The sequence below is a fragment of the Enoplosus armatus genome, chromosome 22, assembly GCF_043641665.1.
Source record: "Enoplosus armatus isolate fEnoArm2 chromosome 22, fEnoArm2.hap1, whole genome shotgun sequence".
Classification (NCBI taxonomy): domain Eukaryota; kingdom Metazoa; phylum Chordata; class Actinopteri; order Centrarchiformes; family Enoplosidae; genus Enoplosus; species Enoplosus armatus.
Window position 1 is genome coordinate 7,104,186 of NC_092201.1, and position 17,752 is coordinate 7,121,937.

General features: G+C 41.2%; 2 protein-coding genes across 2 annotated transcripts; one reads left to right on the forward strand and one right to left on the reverse strand.

Annotated features, from left to right (window-relative positions):
* Positions 1-454: 454 nt before the first annotated feature.
* On the reverse strand, positions 455-3,382 carry ccdc59 (coiled-coil domain containing 59). Its single transcript, XM_070929147.1, has 4 exons — positions 3,170-3,382; positions 2,459-2,816; positions 1,849-1,957; positions 455-1,703 (listed from the first exon to the last, which is right to left on the reverse strand). Exons 1-4 carry the CDS (start codon positions 3,315-3,317, stop codon positions 1,539-1,541), a joined length of 780 nt encoding a protein of 259 aa, XP_070785248.1. The 5' UTR covers positions 3,318-3,382; the 3' UTR covers positions 455-1,538.
* Positions 3,383-3,682: 300 nt separating this feature from the next.
* Positions 3,683-14,010, forward strand: mettl25 (methyltransferase like 25). Its single transcript, XM_070929155.1, has 12 exons — positions 3,683-3,917; positions 4,727-4,888; positions 5,053-5,159; positions 5,253-5,828; positions 6,106-6,250; positions 8,248-8,342; positions 8,561-8,590; positions 9,119-9,192; positions 10,477-10,570; positions 11,052-11,126; positions 11,621-11,692; positions 13,816-14,010. Exons 1-12 carry the CDS (start codon positions 3,698-3,700, stop codon positions 13,921-13,923), a joined length of 1,758 nt encoding a protein of 585 aa, XP_070785256.1. The 5' UTR covers positions 3,683-3,697; the 3' UTR covers positions 13,924-14,010.
* The last annotated feature ends 3,742 nt before the right edge of the window (positions 14,011-17,752 follow it).

Here is a 17,752-nt window from a genome sequence, read left to right on the forward strand (position 1 = left end):
ACAGTACAAATACAGTACTTCTTACCAAAGCATTGGGAAAGGTGACATTTTTCAGAAAATGTTGCGTTACATAAGCGATCAGAACATTAATGCAACAGTACCACACTTGCTACCACTATACAGTACTTCCCTTTTCTAATAAGCCAGGAACAAGCGACTCACAAAAGGTATGTAAACACAGTGTAAAGGATTATCTTAATACCCCGTCGTACAGAACACATGACAGCATAATGCCTGCAAGACTGTAAGAAGCAGAATCACAGCTGAACTGAAGCTGAGCTGCAACGTATCCACCTCTGTGCTCTCACAGCCATTTCTTGTTTTCATCACAACTTCATGACCCTTGTCAGATTCTAAATAAGTGGCAAACATCAAGTGAAATTCGAGATGCAGATACAGGATTTTGAAGTCAAGATGAGTCAACTAACCTCTTGTGATGGAAAAGTTGGTTTTATTCGTTGAGTTTCAGCTTTTCAGCAAACAAAAGTGCTTAAATGCTTAAAGGCTGAAAATTGGACATTAAATACATTGTGCTCCTCTTAGTATCCTCAAAAGACTTTTTGAACACAAATAAATTCCTCTGTAGTATAACATTACTGTCATAAACTCTTACACTATTCTAAATATTAAGTATGAAGGATAGGAAAACTTCTGCTACCAACCTTGGCTCCCATCTTAACCAGATACACAGCTTTAACATGCTTTGCAGAGAACTACAAATCCCTTCTTGAAACAAACCAGAAACAGAAGGAAAAGGTCTTACCTTTTACAAATGATAGGCACAAGAAACTGAAGTCTTTTTTTCCGCTCTCAGCGGTGATTGCGCTCTGTGTTTAGGAAGTCTTGCCTCACAGATGAATGTTAGAGAAGTCACTCTGCAACCATGTGATGTCATGAGGAAGCTGCCGGAGGCTTTGCAGCTTGCGTCCACACGCTGCTCCCTCACTGAGAGAGAGAGGGGGTTGCAGCCTGAACTCTCTTTATGCAGGCTACATGTGTGTTAACATCGCCTGTAACTATGGCGACGGCAGACTCAAGACCACTTGTATCTTGAATGTTAATGCGTTACTGACAGGAGTTTTATCAGGAATTTAAAAGTAGCTACTTGCAGCTGAGCATTAAAAGTTGAATCAGAACATTACAGACTTTGGAGTCATCTTTAAGGGTTAATAAAAGCAAAACTAGTTGACTGTTCAGGAAACTCTAATATTTATTGATTAAAAATGTCTTATATGAGCATGTTTTCCCATCTCTTCATATCTTACAATGCCCTCTTGTGGCCTGAGATTAAAATGGGCCACAGCAATAGGTTTTCATACACAAAATACTGAAAGAAAAACACAATGCAGAAGTAAAAAGGCAATCTGGTTTTAGATTACCACTCTACATATAAAACACCACTGAAAAGAGTGTTTTTTGGGTGAAAAGCACAATCCTGATGGTCCTCAGGTAATCGTAATACATAATAAATACCACAGTCAAATTCAGTCAAGGTCCATTTTCCCATGAATTTTCTGGTATCCGCTATGACTTGAGAGTCATTTCCCAGTTCCTTGGATCTTTTGAAGCAAATACTCCATTTGGAGGTTCAGATTGGGTTGTCCTTTCTTGGTCTTTTTGCTCAGCATCTGAAACGTCTCAGTCTTTTTCTGTTTGTACTTCTGAACGGCCTCTTCTCTCTGCTTCTTGTTCTTCTCATATTCCTGGGATTAAACAAAAAATACAAAAGAATAAGACAACCTGTCAGTAGATAGTTGAGACTGAGATTTGATTTGCAGTCACAAATTAATAAATTGGTGACCTTATTTTTTCAAGAATAATTATTAACAATAAAGAGAAACACTTAACCTCTTTCTTATTTCTCCGTTTTTCTTTGATTTTCTCAAATTCCTCTTTTGTCTTCTGGTAGGACGTCTTCTTTTGCATTTTTTTCCTCATGCGGTTGCTCATTGGAAGACTGGAAAATATTATAAAAGGCAGTATTACTCTGTGTTTCCCAATCTGCTTGAAAATTGACAGTAGAAGAATAAAACAAATAATGAAACTACACTCCAATTTAGGCTATTTTAATGTTTCCACTTAAACTGATAGATTTCTGTCTGTAGATTGAAAACAGCCACTTATGACACCTTAAAAACTCAGTGGATGATATAAAAATGCATTGCTGTCAAGCTTAAAAAGGTTTGTTCTGTGGTTTCTGAAAGAGTTTACATTTTGGAGTTTCAGCACATCAAAATTAAAAATATATGGCAATAACCTGATGAATAAATAGATGTTGCACTCGCCACTAGTCAGAGTACTCCATTGATTTAGCATTGCACTCCTGTAACATTGTTATCTTTTGTATTTTTCTTTATACAATCACTTTAAGTCACTAAAAATCTGACAAATTCAGGCTAAACTGCTCACCTCATGTGAGAATTATGTTTTAGAGCTGCGAGTCTAGACGTTTTCTCACCTTTCTTTCTCTGAGGCTGCTGTAGGTTCAGGGTTCCCCATGGCAGAATCTGTCAGCTCAGATCCACCAGTAACCTCTGGATCTGGATCAGCAGCTTCACTCTGGTGTGCAGCAGCATCATTTTCGCCCATCTCTTCTCCTTTCTCCTGCACTTTCATTCTTAGCCTGCTCCTGTTCATTCTATTGTTCCAGGCCTCCTCCTTCAGTTGCTTTGCCTCGGCCAAGTACAGATGCCTGAGGTGTTCTGGGTACTTGTCTGTGTACAACGGTTTGGACACAGGGTTCTTCTTCTCCTTCCGCAGCAGCTTGTTGTACTCATGTTGGACTTTTTGCTTCCTCTTTAAAGCAAACCCTTGACCTGAAAATAGAAGACAAAGGCATTCCATGAAATATTAAGTCAATATTTTATTTAGATGGAGAGTTGCTTGGTGGACCATCATATGCTGAATTTATTAGATGACCCAGATACTTTGTAAAATAACTTTAAAAAGGCTTAAACTACGATCAATATTCGTCACGTCAAAATATAATTTTAAATTGAGGGATTTCTTAGTTGAGTTTGGCATCATGTTTATCTAGAGATAGAATTTCATAGATGTGTCGATAGACTGTGCCCCATTGTTGGCTGTCTTTCTCTTTAAATACAGCTGGGTGAATTAACCAAACTACCGTCAAGAATCTAACTATTAGCTGTGTTAAGCATAAACTTACCTTCTTTAACACTGCCTTCGAATACTTTATGCTCGGGAACCCATTTCCTCTTTTTCTTGATACTCTGTGGGTTATTTTTTGATTTCTTCCAGTTACCATCTTTCGCTGTAAACTTCTTATTCTTCATTTTTTGATCTGTCGGTGCCATTTCAGCTAAATCTTACCAGGAAAGGTTAAATGTTTACAACACTCATGCGGGATTCGGGCTGCATGGCATTTCCGTACAGACGCTGGGTGATTACGTATACACGGCATCAGGCAGACATGAAAAATCGATTACGCAGCATCCAATGTCTTAAAAAATGTAAATTTCTGAATCGGTTCATTTAACACAGACGCATTTAGGGTGTGTCTTTTGTACACACTGAAAGAGGTGTATATACGCTAACGTATATTTTATTTAAAAAATTGCAGCATAAATTGTCAAATCATCGAACAGTGTTTGCGACTGCTAATGCCTAGGCGTACATCAGCAGTGGACGACTTCTTACGTGCTTCACTCAGGTCCTCTTTAGAGAGCTTTTTAACATGATATCGTCCTCATGCAGCCTCACAGAAATCCAACGTCAAATAGATGAAGTCAAGCGGTTTCTGTCTATCACTCTGAGCATCGCCAATGCTCACACTGTGGAGTTTTACACTCACGACGTGTGGAACCGGTTCATTGCCGTGCCACCTCAGGAGGTCTTGTCAACCATTAGCTCATCATGCAATGACCAGCAGAGGGAGCCAGAACCCAAGGCTGAAGGTAAATACATTCAGTCTGGGGGAATAAGAACACAGATGCCTTAGAAATATGAAACTTTGTAGAGGAGCATCGTGGGTGCCACTTTCTAATAAGATATACTGTATAAAAGGTTTATAAGATGTAAGATGGATTAACAACATTCATTATTGCATTATTACCAAATGGAAAGTATAAACAGCAGCCAAAAGACATTTTCAAAACCCAGCAACTGGAGTTGTTCCAGTTAGTTAATTGATTATCTTATTTTCTAGTCAGATCTTTTTTAATGCATTGCTTGGGAAAGTGTCTTATTTAAAGAGTCGCCCAAAATACAAAAAGAAAAGAAAATCTCTTTGCCCAGTTTTTGAGATAGGCCACTTTAATTTCATGGGGACTATTTCTTCAACAGAAAGTAGTTTCAATGGAAACTGTTCACAGTGAGGTCTGTGGCTTATCCATCTTGCTGTGGAATTTTTAAAACGTAATTTTTCAGTGCTGAAAGTGCCACAAACAAAATTGCACTCCCCTCCTTTGTACTGTGGTGGCAGCATGCAGCATAAAACCAAAACTATCTGGATGGCTGGATACCACTAAGGGTTAGCAAGACAAAATGTTAGTTTTGGATGACCTTACACTTTAAGTGATATCAGCTCCAGCACATATGCAACATATGCAAAATTTGAATGAGTGTGTACATTTGTAATATCTACCATACACACAGAACTAAATACAAAGCACTACCACAGAGAAACAACATAAAACAATTGCTATTTACATGAAAATCCTTTTTGCAACTTTACCATTATTTCTGTGTCTGTCTCCCTAAACAGAGCAATCCAGGACCACCTTTGGGTTTTGCAATGTTACAAACCGGCTGGTTGATACCTGTGAACTGCTGCAGGCGGCCAAGGCCCACTCTCTCCCAGGCCTTGGAGTCAGTATGAGCAGGGATGAGCTTCTGCAGACCTTCAGAGAGAACAGGGAAGAGATAGGTGCGGACAAATGGATGGTCTGAGCACATTGTTTCATGCTGAGAGAAGGAAACTAGCCAAGGATAGTCCAGGAATGTCCAGCGTAAATCGTAACCTTAACGGATGCTGTTATGGAATTGATGAATATGGATATGACATGCTTTTTTTTGTTCTGTCTAACCCAGGCGCTGAGCTGGAGCCAGATGAGTTCATGAATTCTAAGAAATCTCATGAGGTCCAGTCCATGTCTGAGGTGGTGGCCTGTCTGGCCCAGCGCTGTGGAGTCAAACAGGTAGAGAAGCATTTCTGATAGAACCGTGAAGTTTTATCGAAGTAACCTCATTTTGTATTTTATTTCTCCCTCCGTCTTTTCTCTCCCGCCCAGGTGATAGATGTAGGCTCGGGAAAAGGCTACCTGAGCTCCTTCCTGTCTCTGCAGTACAGCCTCCGGGTCTACGGCATCGACTCCTCCACCACCAACACCCACGGAGCCCAGGAGAGGAACAGGAAGCTAAAGAAGTTCTCCAGGGCGTACCAGAAACACAGCAAGGCAGTGAAGGCACAGGGCGAGGCCACACATTCACCTCAGCAGGAGTTAATCGAAATAAAGCCTGGAATGAATGGAGACGATGAGGTTTTATATGGTGATGGGGCTGGAGCTGTGTCACGGGAGGACGAGCAGGAGAAGGTGTTAATCGGCTTATCAGATGTCAACCCTGCAGGGCCAAACCCAGAAACAGAGGAGCTCTTCCTCAGTGCCCTGTCAGTGGATGTGATACACACTACATCCCCCAGAGTTCCCCCCAACCAACTGAGTGCAGAGGAGAGGGAGAGGAGGAAGAGGGAGAACCTGGAGAGGAAAGCTCAGAACAGAACCGATGGCGCCAGCACCGTGTTTTCACCCCTCACGTCTTACGTTACTGCGGAAACAGAGCTCCGAGAGCTCATCAACGAGCTGGAGGTGAGCAAATCCACAAGTCAAAAGAAGCCAAAAGTGAATGTTGGAAATAGATTTGGTTTTGGTGCAGCATAGTAGCAGAGCATGATTCCCACAGCGGCTCCTGAAATTACACGTCTGTCACAGCAGCTGGAGTTTGCATTACTGGAGCAAGTGTGGGATGTTATTGAGGAGCCAAATCTGCAGCGCGTCATCATCAATAAATTTCACCATCGATCTCAACCCCTCCCCTCCTCTTCCTCTTCTTCTGTTCTCTCTGCGTGCTTTCCCTGCATCCCAGGACGCGGTCATGGTTGGCCTGCACACGTGTGGCGACTTGGCTCCCAGCACCCTGAGGATGTTTGTGGCTAAACCGGAGCTGGCTGCAGTCTGCAGCGTGGGCTGCTGCTATCACCTGCTGTCTGAGGAGTTTGACCCTGGACAGGGTAAACCACACACACACACACACACACACACACTCCACCCACTTTTGAAAACATATGGTTTCCGTTGTATGCAGATCTTCCATTTTTTCTCTCCATTAATCCCACCTCAGACACCTGCAGCGTTCACTTCATCACTCTGATCCAATCTGAAATGAAACATCATCTTCCCACATAAAGCCACATAAACACTTATACTCATATTTTATAGTAAACAAGTCAAATGTTCCGCTGAGAGTCTGGAGACTCCGCCAAGTTACACTTCTGGAGATTGAGTTGAGCTCAGAAAGCCGCTGTTTGAGCCATTAGAGTGGATTTATGGATTTTAAGACGGCTGAAAATGAAAGTTTTTTGACCTTTTAATTGAGCAGGGACTCAATTTGATGTGATTTATTGTGCAACTAGTGTGTAGTATTTAATCTTGGTTTAGTAGGGCTTGCTGTTATTTAGTTATCCTGGACTTCCACACTGAATCATCCTCCACAACCGCCTCACCTTGGAGGTTGATTCAGGCGCCAAAATGCGGGATAATAGACTGATATCATCCTCGTTTCGTGCTCCTTCACTGCTTCGTTTATGAGGTATGAAATCGTCTACATGTGTCCTCATGCTGTGACTGTAGCCTCTGCATATTTATAAGAAAGAGCCCTCGCTACAGTCGATACAGTATCGCGTCATCTCTTGTTAACAGCATGACCTTCGACCCTCACGTCATCAGGGCCCCGTCGTAGCTTCAGCCAAGAGCGGAAAATGATATCACGACATCTGATTGAAAACACTCCTTTCCATGCTTGATCTTTCAGAGAAGTGAACAAAGGCGCTCATACACACACACACTTTCTATCCACTGTTGGCCTTACAGTGTAGTCTGGGATGCAGGCCAGCTCCTGTGGTGGCCTACCTCACCCTAAAAAAGAGCTAAAGAGCTGAAAAGCTTCATTATAGAAGGCAGTTATACATTTATGTAAGCAGCTCATTTGGGAATGAAGTAATTCCTTAAATGCATCATCCATGTCTGGTACCTTATGTGGAATCAGCACTCCAATCTCATGCTGTTTACTCACAACGATGGCCGCTCTAAGATGAGTACATTCAGGCGTCTGTGGTCTGGAGCCAGCGTGTCTCTTCACAGAATATTTGTAAGTGTACACCAGCACACCAGGACATTAGAAATATTTGTCCTTCTGAATGGCAGAGCGTGTACGTGGCCACTTCAGATGTGAACTCTATGGCCAACATGAGGCCAGCTACTATAAACAGCTCTGTGTACGTACTGTAATCTACCCTTCAGGAGGACAGGAGGAAAGGCTTGTCCACTTCAGTTGCCTCCGGGGGGGCCTGTGTCAGCATGCCATGTGCCGAGCAGAAGGGAAGCTAACCTGATTGCTAACGAGTTAGCGTGTCCAGAGAGCGGTTTGTGAGAACCCGGCCGGCCGCAGCTGCGCATGTTATTATTACTGCTTCTTTTGACTGTCTCCCTCTGGATTCACTGGGCCTTGGCCTCAGTCACTGACCCTTTTAGAAATGACACGAAAAGGATGGCAGGCTGTCAAGTAGTCACACTCGGTACCCTCCCACTGGGAATCTGTGTGTGTGTGTGTGTGTGTGTGTGTGTGTGTGTATTCGCTTTGGTTTTTCTATGGATTAAAGAAAAGAGATATAATGTGCTGGTAGGTGATTTGTCACCTTTTTCCGGAGCCAGGCTAGCTGTTATCCCCTACTTTTAGTCTTGATGCTAAGCTATGATCCTGGTTGAACACATAAACTTGCTCGTAAATTATTTGAATAATCATTCAAGTCCAGTTTAGATGATCTTAGACAGTCACTAAAAAGAAGAGGGTGGAATTCTCTGTCTTTGATAAATCAAAACTCAAATGTTTCCTTCTCCTGCTATCTTGCAATTTCCCTGGCAAATATTTAAAATTCGTACCCACTGATTGCACTTGTTTGCAAAGCCCCCAGTCAGTTTACCCTCATTATCTCTGTGTGTTCCCTCACAGAGTGTTTGCGCGGTGCGTGCGGTTTCCCTCTGAGTCAGTACCTCCGCGACCAGTCCTGGTTCTGCGGCAGAAACGCCCGGATGTCTGCTTGTTTGGTGAGTTCGGAGGACACCACGAAAAATGTGCACAGCAGCATCTTTCCTACATAAACATCTTCAGATCCTCAGACTGTAGTGGCTGTTGTCAAGGATCAGTCAGTCTGTAACAAAAGATATTTACAGTAGGTTATAAGCAGGCCATGTGATACTTTAATGAGTGTGTTTTCCAAGAAATACTTTGTCTTAACGTTTTACCTTTTGTCTAAAAAAAACAGGCTCTTGAGAGAGTTTCACTCGGCCAAGGGGTAAGTAAAGGCATGCATGCTAATTGTAATCTGTATCATAAATGAATTGTCATCATTGCACAAGAATGGGAGTTAAATGTCTTTAAACTTTACACCCATCAAAACAAATCCTTAAATTATGTCAAACCAGAAATAATCACTGAAGTCTGCGTTATCTTCCTCATAGATCTTCTGCATGCATTCAAACAATCAGCCCATTAATTCTGCTATTGTTTTAAGTCTTGTGATTGACTACAGCGTGTTTATTTGAAAAGTAGAGCTCGGTGCTGCGGGCCACAGCTGATACACGACACCACCATTAATACGGAATGTTTATAAATATTAATGCAATCACGGTAAGATTGATTACTCGTTGGAACTGGGGCTGGCTTGATTGCTTGCTAGTTCTGCATCAGGCTTTGAAAGAGTCAGAAATATTCATCAAGTATTCGCACACATGCTGGATGAATCACAAGGGAGGAACAAACTTCTTACACGGAGAACACAGTAAACTGCTTTCTGTTGAATGAAGTTTGACCTTTTCTACAGATTCAGATGGAGTCTCTGTTTTACCGGGCGGTCCTTCATGTTATTCTGAGGGATCACTACAGCTCCTTTAAAAGGTAACAGCAGTTTACATCTGGCAGCACTTTAATATGAGAAATTACAGCAAGCTTCTAGCACCTTAAATATTTTTCTCAGTGTCCACATACAGTAACACACGTGCTTTGCGGAAAAAGAGGTAGAGCTCCATGTTTCAGTAGCAGGTCGATGGATTAAAACTCGCTTACTGCTCTTTTCTTTTCTCTCAACAAGAAAAAGTTTTTGTTTCTGGTTTATTTATGTTACAAACGAACCAAGACTTGCAAACAAAAGTCACATGCACTCTGCAGTAGACCAGGTTTTAGCTTTAGTGCTGAAACAAAGTGGTCGATTATGATCAAGAACAATTTTGATTTGATCAATTTATTTCAAGCAGAAATTACAAACATTTGCAGAGTTCCAGCTTCTCAAATGTGTTAATGTGATTCTAAATACAATATCTCTGAGTCTTGGACATTAAGTCGGACTAAACAAGCGATTTGTAGACGTCATTTGGGGCTGTAGGAAATTTTGTGTTGCATTTTTCACTTTTTTCTTATATTTGGAAAAAAAGGAGGGGAGTTGTTGCATGTCGAAAAGTGAAAAAAGGAATATGTTGAATATGTGCACAGATACAGGTACTTAATGGCATAGAGGATACTGAAGGCTTGGTGTGTCACTTTTCTGCATTCAGCTTTTCTGCTTCCTTTTTCAGTGTTTTTTGTGGATTCTTGATAGTTTTGAACCAAATAGTTATAAGAAAAATAAACAATCATACCCGTAATGTACTGTAGAAATGAACCTTTTCTGTTCATATAGCCCTGTGAAGAACATGCAGAAAAGGCAGAATAGACTGCAGTTTGGCCTTGGTCCACTTTGTTATGCTTTACTTTCCAAGCATGAGTAACTGTTGTTATTTTGCATTCCTAATTCCTCAGAATTTTCTGATCTCTGGCGGATGAGGGTCATTGCTCTCCTCACTCTAAATAAACTGAATCATAGAAGTAAATACTGCAGAGCCTTTATCAAATGTGCTCGGTGCAGACGCCATCAAAGCATTGCCTGGTCCCCTCTGCTCCGTGACCTTCAGCTTAATGACTAACATCAGATCAGGATCGAATGTCCATTACTTTTCCCTAAGCAGCACCTATTCATCACTGTTTAGTCCTTTAGAAGCGTTTAACAGTTTGGCTCTGGTTGCTAAGACGTGAAACAAAAAACAGGAGACACAACATGAAACTAAAGGAGTGAATCTTGTTTATTTCATTGGGCAGAAATGAGATGTTCTGAGTAAATGATGTAATGTGTGTGTGTTCGCTCCGCAGTGAGAAGCGAGTCGGGAATGTCTACTCCAAGACTAAATCTTTCGTGGACTATGTTCGCCGAGCTCTACGCAGACTGGAGCTGGATGAATCAAAGGTCAGGACCAGAATATTACAGTCATCTTACACCTTCCAGAAACAAACTGTGGAAAGTACACAGAAAAAAACAAAGAACCGTAGGAGAAATGCTCATGATTCTGGCACAATTAGAGGGGAAATGTTTCCTCGCTGGTGTTTATTTAGAAATTATTCCAGTTCATGTCAGGTTAGTAAACTATACAGGTGCTTGAGATACTTGATCTCTTGGTTCAGGATGTTGCCAGGCACCAGGATGTTGAGGTTTTGTCATCTGGTTGCCCTGTGTATCCATGGGAATAAGGATTACGTATTTCTGTCTGTGTTATGTCCTTCACAACTCCAAGAGACATAAACCTCTTTTTCTTCCACTTCTCCCGCTTCAACTCGTCTTCACACGCTCCTTCTTGCTCCATCTCGCTCCATCTCGTGTTTATTCCCCTGGATTCACATTCAAAGCCGCCATATTCTGACTCACATGCACGAAACCTCTTTCTCTTCAGCTCTCTGACAGTGACATCCAGGATTACCACGACACATACAGACCGCGAATGGGCGAGATGCATGCCTTTAATATGGTATGTCCTCACAGCATCTTTGTGTTAAATCCTTATCCTACACTTTACAGCCACAACAACCTGTTTAAACCCTTACTTTGTGTAAAACATTTTCATTCCTGTAAAGTGACATGTATAATGCCAATAAATAGACCATTAAGTGAGATCATCACCGTCTGCGGGGGGAAGTAATACAGGAATGATTGTACAGACTGGGAAGAAAACCAGCCTCTGGTTTCAGCTCAGGCCACTAATTGTGGTGTCAACTAACATACCAATTTTCTTTCATGACATAAAGCAGTAAAATGGTTTTTGGGGATCGACCACCAGCTACTGGGGAGACACTAGTCATGGTGGGTTTTAGGATGTTGTTTTGGGAGTAGCCTAAATGGGACAACTTACAAGAAAAGTTCTGTTTCGTATCAGATAGATGGAAAGGTCCCTGTGGGAAACACTTACATGAAATGAAATAAATGCAAAGAGCCTTCCTCTCTCATGTCATCATCTTTGTGTAGCTGAAGGTGGCCTTGGCTCCGTGTATTGAAGGTCTAATTCTCCTCGATCGCCTCTGCTACCTGAAAGAACAGGTAAAGTCATTTCAGTCTCATCAATCATTCATCGTAAAAATAATATGCATTTATTGTGGAGGTGTGGCTCTGCTCCCGCGATGCTTCAGAACATACCGACTCAAATGTGACTCAGACTTGTCCGTGAACTCATAAACCCCCTTTGGCCGAACCCGGAATACTCAAAATTAATCTATATTAGGCAAACATTTTCAATTTGGGCTGCAACTACGGATTTTTTTAGGACCTAGTAACCTGCAGTTTATTTTCTCAATTAATAGATAAATCGTTTGGTCAATAGAATGTCAGCAAATAGTAAAAATGCCCATTAGAGAGTCCCAGAGTCCATGGTGATGTCTTCAAATTGCAGGTTTTATCTGACCAACAGTACAAAACCAAAGATAATCTATTTTCTATTACAGGAAACTAAGAAAAACAGCAAATATTCACATTTCAGCAGCTGAAACCAGTAAACTAGTAACTAGTAAATAAAAATGAAACACACAAACTGTACAAACACTGAAACAAGTGCAGCCGTAACTCACAGTGATTTTAACCAGCAGCCGTGTGACACACTTATTCTCCTTTTTCAGCCAGACTCGTCTTTTATAATTTGCTTGTACAGCTTGTTGATTGGGATTTGGAATTTGCTTCCCAGATGATGAAAGCAAAGAACGCAGAACTCTCAGCTGAAATCTGGAAACCTTTTTTTGATTCAGACCACTGACAATAATATAGGTGTCGGCTAAATTAAAGCCAGCCTGCAATTTAAAGTCTTTTGCTTCTGCAGCCAAACACAACATGCTGATCTGTAGCCTGAGTCATTGTGATGAGATTTGAACAAGCCGAAAGCTTTGAAGTTGTGATTACATGTGTGGCTGTGTGTCAGATGGACTTCCTTAATAGGGTCATGTAATCAAACTGTATAACGTCAAGAGCGCTGGTCAGCTTTGAGGGATCTCCCTCGAGGAGGAGCAGAGGAGGACCAAGAGGAGGTGATGAATGTGTGTGAATATGATCTATATGATGATAAGTGTGCTGAAGCAGGTTCAGGATATAAACACATGCAGATCAGGTTGTTAAAGTTCTGAGCAGGAGCTGTGATTATTATCCAGAAACATACGGTAGATCCCTGCATGTTTCCGTAGAGTCCTTTGCTCCAGTGTTAATATAGTCAAACAATAATGCACTTATTAAGCAATGTATGCATCCACTGTGTCTCTGTGTGGACGTGATGTCTGCTGAAAGGTCAAAGGACCAAAAGGTTTTTATTCCTCAAACAATAAAGGAAAATAGTGTTGTGTATGCTGATTTTAGGGATAGGATGTTGGTCTGTAAGTCGGTCCACGACTTTGGCCCAAACTGAAATATCTAAGCAACTATTGGATGGATTTCCAAGACAGATTTGTACAGACATTCATGGTTTCCAGAGGGTGAATCATAACTTTGGTAACCCCTTAACTTGCCATATAGCGCCATCATCAGGTCAACATGTGTGACATTCCCATCAGCCTCAGCTGTACTTGCTGTACTAACTGCTAATTAGCAATAGTTGAAGAAGTTAGAAAAAAAAAGATTGGTGAACATTATAAACATACCTGCTAAACATCAGCATGTTAGTATCGTCATTGTATTAACTGCATTAACATATTATTGTTCAGAAAATCAATATAAACACTAATTCATTTACAAGCAGCTAAACACTCTTTGTATCTGGTTTCACTTGTTAAGGAACTCCTAGCTCCTCCCTAGCTAAGGAGCTCATGGTGTATTTGAATTGATTAGCATGGAATAATGCGTGAACAGTCGGAATAATGGGAGGGTTTCCCGTTCTTCCCATTCTGCAGAGATTGTATGAATGCAGCCGTACTGAAGACTTACAGACCTACAGTAAATCTAAACAGCTAGCCATCAAGGAAGACAAACTTGTTTTACTCATGAACAGGAGTCCACCTGACACAATATTTGCACAGATGTTTCTTCTCTGGAGATTCAATAGAGAAATCTTTCATAGTGAGAACATACAGCAGAGGATGCCAGGGGTCACAAACTGGGAAGAGAATCAAGATTTTTACATCCATGTGTTTTTTATTCAGCTGTAATGTCTCTTATTGTTTTTGGGTGTGTGTCTTCGTGTCCTGCAGAAGGATTTATCGTTCTCTGCGCTGGTGCAACTCTTTGATCCCCTGCTGTCACCAAGATGTTACGCTGTCGTTGGCCTGAAGAGTTATGAAGACAGAATCTCTTGCTGATGAACTTCTACATATGCACATGATTATAATACGTTGGTCATAATTATACGCAATCATATCAGCAATCATACTTGAGGAGTGATTGTAACATGTATGTATTCTCTCCTGCTTGTTTTAATTACATGTATGATTTAATCAACATTTTGTCATTGAGTTATGCTGCCTCTCTATCACTTTCAGTAACATCTTGTTTTGTTTAAATGCTTCACTGTTTTTGATGAAAAATAAATCTTTAGCGTTTAGTCCTTGACCTTGTGCTCCACATGAAAACACATGCTCAAAACACCTGGAAAAGCTGTCGGGCCTTTTTGATTGAATTGTATCCGTCTCAGGCTTTTGTCTTTATGTTTTGGTGACTCTTGAGAAAACACTTGTTTTTAAGGACTGTTCAGGGAGCCATGGGGCATTGCGGGATTTAGGGAGGCTTGGATCCCATCTGTTGACAGGTCTGGAAACCCCATTTCTAGGCTCCCAAACCAGAGGAGGTAGGGGAAACGATAGAAAGGGCAAGAGGCACCCTTGACCCTGTTTTACTTCTGTTTTGCTTTGTCCTTTGTCATTTAATAAATCACACTCTTCTTACATGTTTGATAACAAATGTCATTACACACATGAATTATAGTAGTGTGAATAACACTAAAGCTGGTAAAGCAGACACAAGAGGTCAGGTGGGAAATGGAGCATTTAGGGGACTGAAAATATCAAATAATTTCACAGTAATATAATATTAACTTAACTATTTAAAATACTGTAAGTGACAACTTTTTAATTAACTTACTCTTCTCTTGATGGAGATGGCTTAGGTCAGTGATTACCAACCAGGGCTTCTCCTGCAGTTGCCAGGGGGTAAGCAGAAAGATCAACAAATTTGAAAAACTAGAAATTATGATTTGATGAGGAAAATATCTCCACATATTGAGTTCATCTCGCTGGGCTGTCGGTATGGTTGGGAACCACTGGCTTTGTGGTTTTATCTCTTTCATAATGAACATTAATTCTGTTGTAATGTTCCCAGTGTGTCTCACAGTACCCGCCCACCACTGAGTCAGTAATGATCATGGCAGCTGTGCATGTGAACAGTGTTGATTAAAGCTCTGTAGGAACATCCATTTTACAAAATGATAGAGACTATCTGGAACATAATTCACCTGAAACAAAGGTAACATGATACACTTTCCCACAGTATTGGTACAAAGCACTTCCTCCTAACACGTCTTCCACTGCCTCTATTATTTGTCACTGCAGCTGCAGCAGCCTGCACATCTGTAGGCCATCCATAGGTCTGTGCACGTCGCCGTGGTGAAACCGTGTCCCAGAGCTTTATTTGACAGATGGTGAGGCTCTCTGCTGCGTCTGGACCATGTTTGGATGCAGCGCCGTGTTTCGCCCTGACAGCCTGCTCTAGTGGCCAAACCGGACTGACACGAATGCAAGCAATTCAAGATGTGAACGAGGCTTGTTTTGGGATATAAATGTTGCTGGGTTTTGTTGTGGCCGAGTGAGTCACGTCCTGTCGACCTGTCCCATCCTCGATGCTTGCACGCACGTTTTCGCACATGTATATATATATAAACACACCCTGGCACAGTCTCTTTCATGTGCCCACATAGACGACAAGAAAAATGACATGATTAAAGGCCTGCTTCCAATACACACAAACAAACATGCAAACCTGTAGGGGGAAAATCAGCGAGGAAAAGGGATACAGGATGTCATGAAGGCTGGAAGACAGAAATAGTCTGCGTAGGCAATCCCACCTCAGATGACTTTTTATTGCAAGGTAGGAATGAGAGGAAGTGAGGGGAGTGCGTCAAACACTTGAGCCCTTTGCTCTGATCACTGTTTCTCACGGTGGTGTTTGGATGTGAATCAAGTTCCTGCTACCCTCCTCGATTTGAAAAATCATCTCAGGGTTCCTCCAACTTCATTAACCGGAAGGAACCTACATTTGCAGTTTGTCTACATAGTTCTTCGCTGGTGAATGTTATGTTTTGGACTTTCTTGTGAATGGGGAGACTGGTTCTTAATTAACAAACCCCACAGAATCAAAGGATAACATTTGGAAGGGAAGTGGCAGGCTTTATCAAGCATCAACACAACTTAAAAATTAGGAAAAGGAGTGAGATTGAAAGAAATGGGCTAGTTGAAGTGTCAGGAAGAATGGCGATGGTAGAAAAGCCATTTCAAGGCCTGTTACAGCATCACATGCACTCTATGAAAACACTCTCATACACTCTATCCTAATGTCTTCCATCTGAGCATAACCATCATGGTGTCCTGTTTTAACTGTCCCAAGCACAAAATGGGATTTTTTTTTGTCCTGGGCAGATAGCCATCAGGGAGAAGGGTGCCAGGAAGTGGCCCTGGCTGCCATCATCATGCCCTTCCAGTGACGAACAGACTACATTTCTCTGCCAGATTCCCTGCTTGTGAGAAAGAGAGGATTTGGCTGGACGTTGAGCTGGGCACACACTGCTTGTTTTAGATTAAAATCGCTGTTATCACCTCACGTCACTGCAGATTTATTCTCTGTTGAGCCACATGGACAAAAACGAATTTCACACCTGTCAGAGATGTATCTGTGGACGTGTAAACAGGCATGTTGGACTCTGAGCCTCAAACAATGTCACCCTCAAGAAACACTTGCCGGAGGACCGTCAACTGCTGTTTTCAATGTGAAACACAGTCATCACATATTTCCAATAACAATACTTGTCCCTCTGATTCATATTTTCCATTAATCTTGCCCATTCTTTTGTTATGTTATCCAGATTAATGTCAAGTTAAATCAATATAAAACATCTGCCAAGTCATAGAAAACAGTCAGAGAAAACTAGAAACACAATTATGTGTCTTGCAGAAAGTAGCACTCTATAGTTCTACAGCTTCAACCAACTAATTACAAAACAAATATAATTATTTGTTTACCCCCGTCTTAATATGATGTTGCATGATAAAAACATCAAACTGCTTTGTTTGCAAATTAGATAACATACATTACATGGTGTAAAATACATTTCCTGTCATCGTGTTTACATCACGTTGGCCCAAAGTTTAATAGATGTGACGGAAGCAAACTGAAGTAGAACAATTCAGATTAAGAATCAGAAGAAGTTTAAAGACTTTTCTCAGGTAAGAAAATGCTTTGAGTTGTATAAATAGAATTTATTTTAGGGAGTAGCATCAGTAGAAAAGCCTCTAAGGTCATTTAACTAGTTAGACTTTTATTTTCCTTCTACAATTTTCACAATCTGTGTTTTCCTTTCTAAAACAATGCAATCCACTGACCCTTTTAACCACTATTCAAGCCATTTTACAGTAATTATTGTGTGTGTGGTTTAACAGGAACCATAACATAACAAACCCTCATTATCTTCCATCTTAATTCAGCGACAAACCCAAACAATCATCAAGCTTTTATTTAGAGTTATATTTCTGATCTTCCTGAGCAGAATGAGGATGTGACACCCTTGCGGATGTTCCACAAACCAGGGTGGATTTGATTTGGTGTGTGATGTCTCCGGATTTTAGGTTGCTGGGCTTCAATGTTGATATTAATACCATGAGTGTGCTATTTCTGTGAAGGCAGGGCCGGTTCACAGTCCCTCCAGCTGTGATTATCTGTTTCCTGTGTGATGTTTATCTGCTGGGGTGAAGAAGCAGTGGTTCCGGAGTAAATAGCATGAGGAAATTACCATTACTCGCTTTGTATTTTCTTTAAAGGGGAGCGGTTGGAAAAGATTGTCCTGATGATCAGTTTTGTCTTTTGTCTCTTGAATTGGATATGTGAAACAAAAAGCACAAGAAATAGCACATTAAACCATACCAT